We start from the raw sequence: 15,014 nt of genomic DNA on the forward strand, positions 1-15,014 counted from the left end.
AGACAACATTTACCCTCTGGAAATGTAGTAAGTTTATTCTAAATAATATTCACACCGTGCAACAGTTTGCTTACGATGCGGGTACAGAAGGACCGGCAAGGGTGTCTGTCTTCAGTCCTCTGCGTCTCTTATTCCTGTGGATGGTACTATAGTGCTCACATATACATTACCACACACATACACACTGTCCACACAAGAAAATGAGTAGGAGAAGTTCTGGCCCTTGGATTTTTTTGTCTTTTTTCAAGATGCTTTTTTTTTCGCTACCCAAGGAAACTTGAGTCTTTGGCTTCTCTTTGCACCTCAGACCACCAGGGTAAAGATTCGGGTTGAGCATTTCAGCACTCGCTGTCTCTTTGTCTTGTTGTCCACGCTTTTTCTCCACCTCAGTAGACTCCTGCTCTTATCTGTACTCTTTCTCTTTCTTATTGACATCCAGATTCATTAAAATGATTTGGTGCCTGGAGTGCCTCAGCTAAGAGCTAAGAAATGTGAAAATACGCTCTTTTCACTGCGGATTTTTTAAAATTGTCATACAGTAGCAACAAGCACACAGATGTAACTGATAACATAAATGATGATGTCCCAGTGAGCCAGTTGGCCTGTATGCATAACACCTTGGCCCTGAAACTACCACAACTAATTGATATAATGTTAATATAATAATAAAATGTAACAATGCAATGAGTGTGCTTTACCCTTAAGGCTAACCTATCTAGACTAACATTGTTGCACCTTTGCATCTTAAGGTGTTTATAATTGCTACCTTCTGTAATTTTATGTTGAAGGAATTTGATGGAAAATCCCCTCCTTTTATTTTCTTAACTTGTTGTGACAATACCTGCACAATGTTAGCATCTATTCTCAAAGGCGAGACACTTAATGAAAGACTTTACTAGAGTCGTTTGCTTATTATACTCACAGTACTTCATGTACAGTAAAACCAAAAAAGAAACAAAACTAGGTGAAAACCTAGTATATGGCTGGACCATGTATGAAATGCGATAGGGCTTTTAATTTGATACGACAGATACCAGAAGTGGCGACACGTGGTGACCAAGCCCCCAGGAAGTGCGCTGGGCTTTGACTGAAGTTAGGTTGACATAGGGCCTTTCCCAATACCAAGTATGCCAAGTTCAGAATTGAGTACTTGCTAGTTTGGACTTGGCAAGTTTGATTCGGGAGTACAAACGTCTGAGGACAGGAGGAAGCAGTACAATCATTCTGCAATTGGAACAGCAGTGTACTTACTGACAACAGCAGCTCAGCTTCAACACAACTTACCTGACTGTACTGTGACAAAATAATTTCAACTCAAAGCTCCACTAACACTGTTTTCCTCACAAAAAATAACCTCAATGACAGAGATGCAGTAAATTATGTTATTCAGTCTGTAATGTAGCTATAATAACTGGCTCCTCGCATCTTCAAAAACATCAAAGCAAATTTCCAAATAGGCGTTATTTGGATAAACTCATCACATATAGGGAATCTAAAAGGTTACTTTCTGGCTTGAAAAAATATTAAAACTTAATAAAGTGACATATTAATAGTCCGACATCAAAAATTACAACAGCTTTTAACCTGGCTTAAAATCTCCACCATCGCTGCTGGTTGGTGTGAAATGCATTCTGGGATATTTGGTTGTCTCAAGCTTCAGCCGACTGATGGTGTAACTTCATCATTCAGTCAGTGAGTGAGTCAGTGACGGACAGACATTCGTGTTTTTAGGGCTGGTCCCTATGGTCCAGCCAAAAAGTGAAAATAGTCTTTTGAGCTGCACTTTTATGCATATGTACTAGCCGTACATTATGTACAGCAAGTGAACAGCTTCCGTTTTGGTCACTTTGACGTAATCCAAATTCTTCACTGTGCTAAACCTTAGTGAATCTGGGTGACTCTCTCTTTTGCCTGTCACTTTTTCTCCTTTTCAGCCTCTTTTGCTTTCCTCTGTCTTTCCTTAAGTTTTGCCTCCTTTCTTTTTTACTTATTTTTGTTGCTCTGTCTTTTTTCCTAAAGGAAATTATGTCCACTTTCTCTCTCTTTCTCTCTCTCTGTCATTCTTCTGTCCTTCTAATTCTCCATCCACTTGTCTGTCAGCAATCAGCACCCATCTTCATACATTCATTGTATTCCTCTCCATCTGTCCATCTGAGCCCGTTCTGTCTCTATCTTCCCTCTTCTTTGATCTTTCTTCTTTCTCTCCAGTATGTCAACTTGTCTTGGCAGTGGCCCCCATCACATACTTCAGCCATCAAAGACTTCCAGTATTCATTGATAAAAATTTCACAGAAGACGTCCATTAAAGGACCTTTTGAAATCAGGAAGTGCACATGGTGTTTTGTCAGAATAGAGAAGGGAATGGTTAGACATCTTGAACCTTTGGTTTCTTGACACTGATCACTCTAAATGGCGAGGAAAAGTTTTTGACCTTCCCTTTAGTGGACATTAGGCCTCACACTTGTCGAAAAAGTAGGTTTGATAACTGTGTATTGCTATCACAGCTTGGTTTTTGAACTTGACCTCTTCTCAGTGAACTTATGTCAGTGTCGTTTTTAGTCCTCGTCTTTTTCTCTCGTCTTGTTCTGTAATTTTCAGCCTCCTTAATCTCTTCTCTTACCTTTCTATACACACACACACTTACACACTTACCTCCTCTCTCTGTTTCTTCCAATTGAACCACATCTTCTTGGTTCCTCTTTTACTCTTTCAGTGTTTTCACAATCCTCCTCTCCCTCCTCATTCTCGCCCTCCTGCCCTATTTATCTGTAACCACATCTCATGACCAAGCTTAGAATCGCCTAGTTTAACTCAACTAATTGCTGTCCCCACCATGTGTCCCCTTTGGTAGACCCCCCTTCCCATTACCCTACAGTACCACTACTACAGTCTGGTTGGTCCAAAACAAAAAACACAAAGAACATCAATCATCTCTTTTTGATCTTCTCTATGATTTTTTTCTTCTTTCAGGGAATGCCACAACTCTAATCCTCTCTAACTCTGACACCCCCTTAAGACACTGCACCCGTTTGGCATTGAGAGAGATCTTGACTTGCTATGAAATATAATTATCGCTGTCCAATTTGACTTTGATTAAGGGAACAATGAATTTAGAGCGAACAAAAAAAAAAAAGAAAAATCAGTAGGATCAATCCAGTTGGATTGAGGATACTCTCTTTGCGCGGATGCACGGCTGCTTGTATTGTGAAAGTGGGTTTTGAGGGAAGTTGCGGGGGGGGGGGGGGGGGGGTAGTGAGCTGGGTAGGTTTGAAGAGTTGGGGGTTAGATAATGGTAGTGAAGTAAAGGCATGTTGCATGCTCTGTGTGTCCGGGTTTGTGGGATTTTTCTTGGGGTTGTTGTGTGGTGTTGCATGCAATCTTTGCACTCTCTGTCGCATGGCTATGGGCGACATCGAGACTGCCTGCTGCCTGCCGAGCGATGTGGATGTTGGCCGATGCCCTCCGCCTGCAACACACTTGGCTTTGGGCATGCCCGACACTCGCACACACTCAGAATTACACCAGCACGTACACAAACCCACCGCCATCGTACTATCGTGCTTGCCATCGTGAGTGCCCAACGCTCATGTTCGTAGGTAAATCCGATGGATGTCAACTGGTCTGGATAGGAATGGCAAGCCGCCCTAGCTGGCCCAGCTTGTTTCGTTCTATCCATGGGTTTCTCCATTGGTTTTACCTGGTATAGACATGTAAAGACAGGGAACCTCCTTACTGGTAGGGGGAGCTCTATAGAAGATGCCTCAGTTGAACAAAACAACAGCTGTCTCCTGAAAAATAGCAGAATTACACCAGTGATACTGTTATTGTTCTCCAGTCAACCTATTTTGTCTCCAAAGGACTCCAATTAAGCGCCCTTAATTGCAGTCTGTGCAAATAATTGTGTGTAAGTGGGTGGGGAGGGATGTTGGTATTGGATGGGGGGAGGGGGGTTTGGTGTATGTGTACTGTTATATATATGTGTACGTAACAACATAGATGTGTAAATGCGCCACTGCATTCACACATTTAGGGAACATGGGCACAGGTTGGGTCGGAGGCCATTTTGGCTCCGATTGTTCTTCCTTGTGGTTCTCGGCTCTCACAGTTGCTTAGCAGCAGATGGCCCTCATTGGATAGCTGTGCTGTTTTGTTGAGTATCACTGGAAAATCAGGAGACGCAGGGATTCACCTGTTCAATTTTCTTTTGTCAAGCAAATGCTCTTGCATTTGCAAATGCATGCACTAATAAAATCAGACTTATCACACAAATGCTCAGCAGTCCCTCAATTAGCACGTTTATCAGAGGACTTTTGAAACTCTGCTACTATAGTGCCAGCTGTTTAAATGCAGTGACTTGACTTATCAGGCTAAACTGATCAGATACGAATCTCAGGGTGTTATTCTGGCACATTATTATCCTTGACTTAACTCTAATCTGTCTCAGGGAATGTTAAGGATAGCTGGACGAGCACAGTCCATCTCTAATTGGCTGTTGTCTATGGAGCTCTCTCAACCCCGACCCCAACCCCTCACCCCCTCCCCTCCCTGGAGGTTCAGGCACGCCATCCTTTAACAAAGACACATCCCTTTCTCATCCTGTCATCCTGACTGGCTCTCCACAGAGGCTGCTGCGCATGGATCTGCCGGTTGCCGACGACAACACGGTACATTTTAACTCCACCCTCATGGCGCTGATCAGGACAGCACTGGATATAAAGATTGCCAAGGGTACGGCTCTAAAGTATTATCCTCCCTTTACTCTATATGTTCATCATAGTTCATTTCCTGTCTGAAATTCCTGAGTAATTTATTGGTATGACTTCTCTCCTGTTCAACAACAATATTGTAGCAAATGCGACAAAACTCATAATTGCAAATTCTGACACTAACAAATTATTTTTTTGTTTTGGGTGAATGTGTACATGCGTGAATGGCCAAATATATTTCTTTTGGGATTTTGTGCTATTGTGCCTCCCTTTTGGTCTGTACCTTCTTTGCCCTGTGTTTGTGTGTGTGGAATGTTTGCCCATGTATGGATTTATGCATGTGTGGTGTGTGGATGATTGTTTGATATATGTGTGTGTGTGTGTGTGTGTGTGTGTGTGTGTGTGTGTGTGTGTGTGTGTACTGTGTGTGTGCAATCTGGGTTGCTGGGCCACCCAGGCGGTGCAGACAAGCACCAAATGGATGCAGAGCTGAGAAAGGAGATGATGGCGATTTGGCCGAACTTATCGCAGAAGACACTGGACTTGCTGGTCACACCGCACAAGGGTAAGTTGCAGGAAAAAAAGGCATAGTGGTGTGTGCGTGTGTCCGATCACCAACTCACCAAGAGGACAGCTTCTTCAGCCAGTGTCATTCACTGCTTTGCATCTCCTGATCAGGCCACTATATCATAAACACACATACCTGTACGCATACACACTGTACATGCACCAATTTAGATTAGGTACAAACAATTGTCCGGTCAACAGTTTGTTCAAGAGCAAAATAGTTCAGCAACTACTGGCCAGATTGACCTGAAAGTTGAAATCTATTTAAAATGATTTTTGTGACTCTCTGGCTTAATGTGTAGCATTAGGTCAAAAATATATTTAGCCTTTGATCAACACTTTGATCAGTGACAAGATATGTCAAAAAACAACCAACAACCAGAGTTCCTTGATGTTTGCAGTCAATATTCTTGGTCTCCAGCAGATAAACCCCATAGGTTTTGGTGACCCCTTGACCTTTCTATAGCGTCACCATCAAGCCACAATTTCAACTTCTCATGTGCAGTGTTCCTGGGAGGATTTGCGCTTGATTTTAATGACCCCACAGTGATTCATCTACCATCATTCTCAAAGGAAAACTTGTAATTTTTAGCCTCACTAGTGGTACTACTCCCGATTGGGACCTTTTTATCCCTATATTCACACAATTTTTGGAGTGCCCAATTCCCCATGCTCTGGAAAAGTTGTTACTGCGAATTCAACTGACTCCACACATCTTCCTCCATGACTCATGGAGGTGCATCTGTTTCTTTTCACCCACCAGTGGGGAGTTAACTGCTACCAACCATTTAATTGCCTTGACCAACCAGTAGGCGTCACCATTGTAGCAACAAAAATCCCTCACTGGCTTCCCACATACAAAGCCAAGAGGTCACAGGTCTTTGTCATGTGGTGGCTGGTAATGCAAACTTATGTACCCTTCTAGCCCAATTTTACCAGAACTTGGGAGGGATGATGCATTCTATACCAGATTTTGCATTAAAGGTACAATAGGGATGCTATAATTAAAGGTCAACATTTTTAACCTCTTTGAAACAACATAATGCACCAGTGGTCCAACAATGGTCTGAAACCACACTAAAAATCCAACCCATCAATGCACCATGTACAGAACTGCACATGTATTGTATACACATTAGCACACATTTGGATATAGACACATATATCACATCAGGATGCACACAATAGCACACACAAGCACTGCCAAGCTCTCCACCCATTCAGTCAGTCCTGGTATCAGGGGGTGCCTGCTATAGAAGATCCTCTATAGAAGTCTTTTCACTACAGGAATAATTCAGCAGCAAGTAAACTAGTAAAATAAATCTAGGCTAGTAAGTTACAGATATGAATGAATGAACGAATGACCATTTTCAGGTAAATCTTTGTAGCATAAGATTAATCAAATGATTTAAGTGCCAACAAAATATTAAAATAGTATAATGATGCATGTTTAGCAACAATATCTATTTGGTTGGCTGTTATAAGTGCATGGCAGTTAATGAGGTTTAAGATATGTATTGTCATGTCTTATTGCCCGGTAATATGATAAAAGGTATAAGATATGTGTGGTCATATCTTATCACATGTTAATATCAGTTTTAATGCTGCTGGACTTGTAGCCATGCCACTTTGAAAAGGGCACCACTTATTCGAGAAGATTTAGATGCACAGTGACATTATTTGACAACAAAAACAAAGCTCAATATTTTTCTGATTTTAAATGTTTATGTGTTTCCATCCAAACTCTGGGGATACATTATCTGGAGTTTTTAGAAAAAATTGAGCTCCTGTTTTTCAGGGATTATACGACTGAGGTGTCCGTGTTAGTGAGGTGGCTACCTAGTCCTCAGCCTTAATATTATGATTAAAGATTTAATATACTAAAGGTTTGATAAGGTTAGATGATAGTTGAATAATAAAAGAATGTTCATTGATTAGTAGCAAGTACAGCATCTGCCTGTGAAAAGACTACTGGCTCTGTTGTGTTAATAATTGTACAGTGTTGTTAAATTGTATTTCTGTTCTGCACCAGAGAGTGAGCTCAGCTCTGTTTCAGTTGAGTCCTCACAGGGAATATTTAGACAGTGGTTACCAATGTTCCTTCAAGACAAAAGAGAAACATACTGAGGTCCTGTTAAACTGAGTATTTAATAAAGAGACACACAGTGTGACCTCATAACAGCTCCCAAATTTGGCAATTTCCATACTTTCTTGGAGGTATATTGCAAATCTGCCTGACAAACTCCACAGTGCTCAATAACACATCATCAGCAAACCAACAGTGTCAATGCCGTATATGGGCTGAATGTCAAAAAAATCTATTAGCCAATGAGAATGAGGTTTTGTGACTCAAGAGTGCACACAAGCATGAAAGTAAGCATGTTTTGCATGTATGTTATAATGAAACCTTAAGTAAAGCATTTAAAGGTACAACAGGGAAGGGTCATTGTGTGGAGTCTCTAGATATGCCTCTGTGAGAAAGGGATACTTACTTTGCTTTTTCACTCCTCCAATACAGTGTTTTTTGCACATAATCATTGGGTATCACAGACTAAGTATTCTGTGACTGAACTATTTCATCCAAAGAAGGAAACAGCTGAACCCACCAAATCAAGAGCTGAACATGTAGTTTAAATTCTTGAGTCGGGAGCTCAGGTCTGTCTCCACACGGATGGAAATGAAACAGAATTGTCCCAGCTCTTGGTGTAATATGCATGTTATTGTGAATCTCTTTGTCAGTGGTTTTTGTGTGTGTCTTGTCCCCCACTCCCATTCCCCCCACGGCTCAGGGTCCCATCTCACTCGGGTCTAATCTTGCAGGGTAACTTGTCATTTTCTCAGCAGCCACAGACTTGACGGTGGGCAAAATCTACGCCGCCATGATGATCATGGAATACTACCGGCAGAGCAAGACGAAAAAGCTGCAGGCCATGCGAGAGGAACAGGTAGACTCCATTCCAGAGATATTCCCGAACCCGGAAAGACCATATTTCCTCCCCCCCTTTTCTCTTCTTCCTCCTCCTGGCCCTCTTTTTTTGATACCACCTTTACCGGCCCTTGGACTGAATCGTGCATTTATTCTCCCAAATATGGATTTAAAAGTATAAGAAACATGTCTTATACATTTAAATCCTATATGGACTCCCAGCTACACTCCAAACTCCTTCTTCCTCAGGCTTTACCTACCAGCTTCCCTAAATCTTACCTCCCTCTCAACCTGTGCTGTACCCTTTTATAAGCATGCTACCTTCAAATCAGCGTCCTTTTTCTAGCACCTTGTTGCCCCCTTGGCCAGCCGCATTCCTTTTACCGTGCTTGCCCACAGTTACCTAGCTGTTTTACTTTCTCCCACTAGCAAGCAACCTTTCCCTTCCCACTGCTTCAAGTTTTCCTTATCTTCTCACCATGGGCTGTTTGATCTTGGTGAGGAGAATTGGGTGTTAAGAAGGTTTACGGAATTACAACTACTGTATGCTTTTTGTTGTTGATGATGTTCTGAACAACGATGATGATACCACATGGCCTTACCTTCTGCTCCCTGTCAGTGCTCTTCCCCTCCTGTCGATGAATGCCTTTGAGATGCACTCGCTCCCTCTGTCTCTGTATTTTCAGTCCACATACTGGACATGTGGAAACATCTCTCCAGTCACGTAATGCTTTCCATTTGCTCCTGCAATATCATCCCCTTGGTTTTGAACCTTAATATTTTAATAATAACCAACACCACAATAGGACAAACTCCAAATCTCATGTAATGGGGGGTGTCAACCTCGTCCATGTTGACACCTCAATCAAAACATGTTTCTTGAAGCAGGATTTTGCAGACTGGAGAAAGGCATTGGTGCATGGAGAGTATGTTAGTCTGTTTTCTTTTTGACAGTACACCCCTGTAAATACAGTATGCGTTGGTATGTTCCTGAATGCAGCCATCCCATTGGACTGAACGGACAGGTCCATACAGGCTTTCTCAACATCAGCAGTGCACAAGGACTTTAACCAGTCTGTGTGTCTGTCTGTTTGTTCGTCCATCTCTACAGTACGCCATTTCATTCTTCTCCGTTTCAAATTATGCCCTTGCTATTAATTCCCTACCACCTTAAAGGAAAAATCCACCCGAAAACATTACAGCTCTGATGTAAAGAAACCATGCTGAATGGTGTTTTTTTTCTCTTTGTCACGTGGATAGTATCAATCGTAGATAATGTCCAGTGCAGCTCCAATGCAGTTCAATAGCAGAATATTTCTTTGTCAAAATCAAAGACCAAGAGTATCTTTGTTGGCCAATCAATTTCAACAGTCCAGCTAGAAAAAATCCATCACATTCGCCCCAAACTTGTGGATTTATATAGTATAGAGTATAGATATTCTGTAGAGTTGCATAGTTGGAGGAGCTATTTTAGCTGGCCGTGGTTTTGAAAGGAAATGTCCCATTAATTTTTCTCATAGACAACGTTGCGTGACTCACAACTGGAGCACTTTTATGGCTTGGATCAGCATGAAACTCTCCTAATTGAATCATCAGTACAAAAGATTAATAGCTGCATTAGAAAATATCTTGTTTCCTGTCAAAAAGTCAAAAGTACAAGACTCTGTACATAAAAACCTTCAGGTAAAAGTTAACTACAACTACTCAACTACGACATTTCAGCAAGAAATAGCCAAGATCCATATCCAAAGATTACAGTGTTGAGAAAACTGATTTTACAGCTTCAGCATAAATCTGTTCACTTTTGGGTGAATTCAGCAACTGTTGCGCTGTGTTTTATTTACAACTGCAATGACAAAGCATTTTGAATTCATTACCACTCTGATTCATGCCTCTGTCTGGCTTCTCCATAGCAACAGTGGCCAAGTATTGTAGTTTTTTTAGCCATTTGCCATGCCAAAATGATGTACCAAACATGATTTCTCAAAAACTACATTTAAGTCATTGAAACTGGTCAACTAACATTATCTGGGAGAGTCATTCCTTTCTATGTTTAAGTAATGTTGAGGATATTGTTCAAAGAACATTTTGAAATGGGAATACAGAATGGGGGAAAACACTCCATGAACCAGTGACTTGTCCAATTTTGCAACTCTAATCTGGAGGTAAAAAAAAAAACAAATGAAAGACAAGATAGTTTTATTTCTTCTAAATTATGGAGATAATTTAGTGAAATGGGCTGTAGAAATGTTGCCAGCCAAAGACACCAAGATTAGGAACATTTTGAACAAGGAAATTGTGCGCAAAAATGTTCATATTGGCACTTCCCAAATTGAAAGCAAAAAGTTAAAATTCTCTAACTGAACTAAAGAGAAGTGGGAACAGCAAGACAGAAACACCTTTAATCCCAATAACTCCTGGAATACACTTTGCTGATATGTAGCGGTGTAATAGAAGTAGACGGTGGATATTTTCTTTCTTTCTTTAATTCTTATTTTTTTGTGTCATTTGTTTGTCTCTCTCCTCCCCTCTCTCTTATTACTGTACATGCATCATTTCAAGTGGTTGTCTCAACTGTCTACAGTATTTGCTGATTTGTGATTGTGTGTATATCGTTTTTGGTGTTTTCCTCTCTCCATTTTGGAGTCTGTTGTCTGTAGTCCCTTGTTTCTGTCTTCCATGCCGTCTCTGTCATTCTGACGCTCTCCCTTTATTCCTCCAGGAAGAGATGGGACCTTGACTTATCAAGCTCTCCCTATTTGGTCAATCCAGGTTGATTGTCACCAAGTTGCTCTAACCAAGACCATTCTCTCCAATCTATATGTTCATGTATCTGTCTGTCTGCTGTGGTGGTTGGTGGGATGTTGAGTGGAGGTTCCTGTGACCAGTGGTTCTGTATGTCATCAGTTATTTCTGGGACCATTCATTGATACATATGCCACTGCTGCAATATTATACCATTAAAGTCAGTGTTCAGTTTCTGTGTTCACCATAATCACGGTCGCTAATCAGTGCCAAACCAGACTGTTCAGAGACAAACCATTCCCCTCCTCAGCACAGGAAACAATGATAATTGTGATAATTGGACAGGATTTGACAAACTTCTGACAGGCTTTTAATGGGCAGCACTTTAAAAGCTTTCTGCCTAATCAGTTGTGCTACAAGTAAAGGAGGAAACTGATTTTTAGTTGACATTACTCAGCCAGTGGCAGTCTTATTGGAGGTGTTTATAACTAATGCTAACTGCTAACTAAATGTCTGGACAAACAACTTATCATTCTCAACAAATATTAACAGTGATGGTCAATTACTGTGCTTTTTTTAAGGGAACTGGTCATCAAGGCATTAATTATCATTTTAGCCAAAGTTTTAATCTAACCACTGCTGTCCTGCTGTGAATAGCCTAAATCTGATCATATCACAAGCTAACTTATTCAATAGAGGCGAGTGTTAGCACAGCAGTTTGTTGGCTAACAGCACTGTCATTTGGCATTTGATCACACAACCATTTACTGAACACTCACAAGAACCCAAATTCGGAAATAAATCTCAAGTCCAAGTTTAATTTTATTATCCAAAAAGCAAATTTGCTTGGTAGGAGGAGCAAAATATCCATATTCAGTCAGCTACAATAGAAGATCCACACAAAAAAATTACAAAAAAACAAAAAAACCATTCACAAGGTAGAGCTATAATGTGGATTAAAAGTGTAACATAAAAATAAACTAAAATATATGGCAATAAAACATTTTAAGATAATTTTAAGTAATGCAATTGTGCCAGTAGCCATTGTTACACATGGTATATATGGTTGTCTACCACATCAGACAAATAAATTACAAATACATTAAAAAATACATGTAGCAAAGTCTAAGAAAGTTAGCCTCCTGTCCAGCAGATCAGTCTTGTGTGTCTGAGGTGTGGTCATGCGTCTGTTTCTGAACAGGCCTCGATCCATCCTGCGCTCATTTAGCATTCAGCCTTTAATTTCCAGGTTGTGGATGGACATGACACATTCAGTATCAGTCATAAACTGTCGCTGCCCAGCCATTCCTGAGAGGACTCCATTATCCAGGATCTCCTGGGAGGACAGCTGACTGACCTCTAGCCTGTCTGATAGAAGCAGAAGATGCTTTTTAATACAACTGGTTCAGGATCAGATGTCCACTTCCCACAAAATGGCATATTACTCAAAAATTTTGGCAGATGAAGGCTCGCACGGATTGTCAAAAGATGATTTTTTGAGTAAAATGTCTCTTTAATGATGTGTTTCATGAGTATGGTGATCTGGTCCAAGACCTGTGATTCAAGAGCAATCTTATCTCAAATGCCTAAGGTAGAAGTTCCCCTCTGACACAGATCTGAGATCAGCCTTCCCTCCCTGAACATCAAGCCAAACTGATATGAAGGAAACAGTCAGCATTGCTACATTGTCCATTTAAAAGGTAGTTCAGAGTCGATGGCAAATCCCAGATCAGTAGTCTGGCAGGGAACTTTACCTTGGATACCCACAGCCATGTGCTTGCCAATGGCGCCCCCGTGTGGGTGCATGATGCGAGTGCATCCTGTGTTTGTGTCCTGTGTCTGCCCCCTGAGTGTGCCTGATGCCAGCCTGCAGGCCATGTCGTGTATCTCACACAGAACCGAACGCCATTAATGTTTCAGCGCATGGAGCCACCCTCTGAGGGAGGGGGCACTGATGGCCAGGGGGGACAGGGCCTGAATGGCCTCCCCAGCACCCAGCCGGACAACGTCAACAGCATGTGAGTAGACTGGGGAGGGACAGTAACCTATGTGTTAGGCATGGAAACACATGAATTCACAAAGGACACTTATATTCTATATACAGTACATGCAGTATTCAGACAGACTGTGCATCAGGGTAAGAAATTCACATTTTCTTCCCTGATCTGGTTCAAGGACATGAAACATTAAATGTCATATATTATTCTTGTGAAATATATCAGCGAAAGTTACCTCTAAGACCAGTTCATCCTCCACACCTCAGTGGCAGAATTTAATATGATTTTAGATGCAGTTTGTAGATGCAGTGGTTATTGTGTTGCACAAAACATTTTCAAATGTCTCAGGTTGAATGTTTGGTGGTTTTCTGCTGAAAGCCCACAACACCTCTGTTGCCTAGAACCCAACAAAACAAAGCCCTGATTAGAAATTATCTACAGTGGGTGACAAAGGTTACATTGATTTAAAAAAAGGGTATTTGGGGTCACAGGTTTTCTCTAAAACAAATATTAAAAGAAAAGTCAGCTGTGAATAATGAATTGAATTTTAGGCTCAAATCTGAATGAATTGGTTCAATGGTGTGTATGATTATCCCAACCATCATACATACAGTACAGTACAGTACATACTGACTCTGCATCGCTTTGTAGTTCTTAATTGTAATTTTTTGCCAGCTTAGCTTTAGGTTTCTTTGACCATGTTTTTGGTCTTTTCTCTCGTTGTGTGTCGGAGTGTGTGTGTTTTTCTGATGTCCATTTCAGAAGTCTTACTCAACATTGTGTGACTGTCACTAATGTGGGCAAATAAAATGTCCCTCAAAAAAAGTACTGTTTATCAGGCCAGCCAACGTGAAATGGTTTGAATGGTTGCATTTGAATGTGTAAGAGAGTGCAAAAGCATCTGTGTGTTACTATGTGTATTCTCATGGTCTCTTTTCTGTCAATAAGTCAAGTTGTCTGTTGTTTAGCCCAGTATAGTCCCTTAATTTAAAGCTTAATTTTTTTTAGGTTATATAACGAGCTATTTTTCAGCAGGTATTAATGAGAAATGAAAATCTCATCTCTGCCTTACTGTAACAATCATTTTAATAAATATGATTTAATCTTTAAGAGGTGCAAGAGATCCTTTGGAAGTGGAGTTGAATGAAACTATAGTAGAAACTATGATTGGTCAAAGATACCCTCTGGCTATTAGTTTGCGAAACATTTCAAGGACTGCCGTAATTTGTAACCCTCTGACGTGTGTCTGTGTGGGTGTCAGACCTCCCGAAGGCGGCATGACTGAGAGCCAGTCGTGGGTGACGGCCAAAGCCCAGGAAATGTTCCGAAAGACGGGTAACTGGAGCCCCGATAGACCCTACCCTGATGATCTCCACGACAACCGGCACAACCCACAGGTATGATGAGCACAAAACACACATGTCGTCACCTTGGTAGCACACCAATTCAAGCCCAACTAACCACCTTGCTGGTTACTTTATGTTCAGGTGACGGTAGACATGCATAATCAGTTATCAATGAGGTCAAGGGTTCAGCGAGTACTTTGTTAGCAAAAAATATAAAAGACGCTGGTGGGAAACACTGCTCAGGATTCCTGCTGTTGCAATAAAAACCTCTTTAAAGCATCACACCTCACAATTTATTGTAAATTGTGAGCTTAAATGCAAGAGCACAACCTTTCCACAGACAATAAAACCCAGTGTTGTAAACCCCTCTGATTTTCTGTGCTTCCTCAGGTAAGTGGTTTATTTCAAATGATCTTTTCTGATTCATATCTAACCTCTCAAATGGTTGGATGGGCATGTCAGGGCTAGACCCCAATCCAGTTTCTCGCCTCTGATTTGAAGCAATTTGTCAACTGCAGAGGAATTCCTGAACTAATGACTCAGTTTAAGTGTTTTTGAGTGTCCTTTTGAGAACTAATTAGTCCGAAATGCACTCTGTCATCCCTGACACCAAGTTGTGAGCCACCTCCGATAAACTGGAAGAAGTTTAAAGAAGCAGTCCTTTCTGTATCTGAAGCGCTTGGATGTTGCCGCTGCCAGCGGACAAGACTGTAGTGTCACTCTCTTC

The 15,014-nt window shown here is 41.1% G+C and overlaps 1 protein-coding gene across 1 annotated transcript in view; it reads left to right on the forward strand.

The window, feature by feature from the left end:
- The window catches only part of cacna1ab (calcium channel, voltage-dependent, P/Q type, alpha 1A subunit, b), a 100,060-nt gene that overhangs the window by 66,639 nt on the left and 18,407 nt on the right, over positions 1-15,014 (forward strand). The window contains exons 38-42 of the mRNA XM_042399849.1: positions 4,623-4,728; positions 5,164-5,271; positions 8,118-8,218; positions 12,841-12,962; positions 14,203-14,338. Coding sequence (XP_042255783.1) covers positions 4,623-4,728; positions 5,164-5,271; positions 8,118-8,218; positions 12,841-12,962; positions 14,203-14,338 — 573 coding nt within the window. The remainder of the gene's footprint in view (positions 1-4,622; positions 4,729-5,163; positions 5,272-8,117; positions 8,219-12,840; positions 12,963-14,202; positions 14,339-15,014) is intronic.

Source organism: Thunnus maccoyii, chromosome 2 (genome assembly GCF_910596095.1).
Source record: "Thunnus maccoyii chromosome 2, fThuMac1.1, whole genome shotgun sequence".
Lineage (NCBI taxonomy): Eukaryota > Metazoa > Chordata > Actinopteri > Scombriformes > Scombridae > Thunnus > Thunnus maccoyii.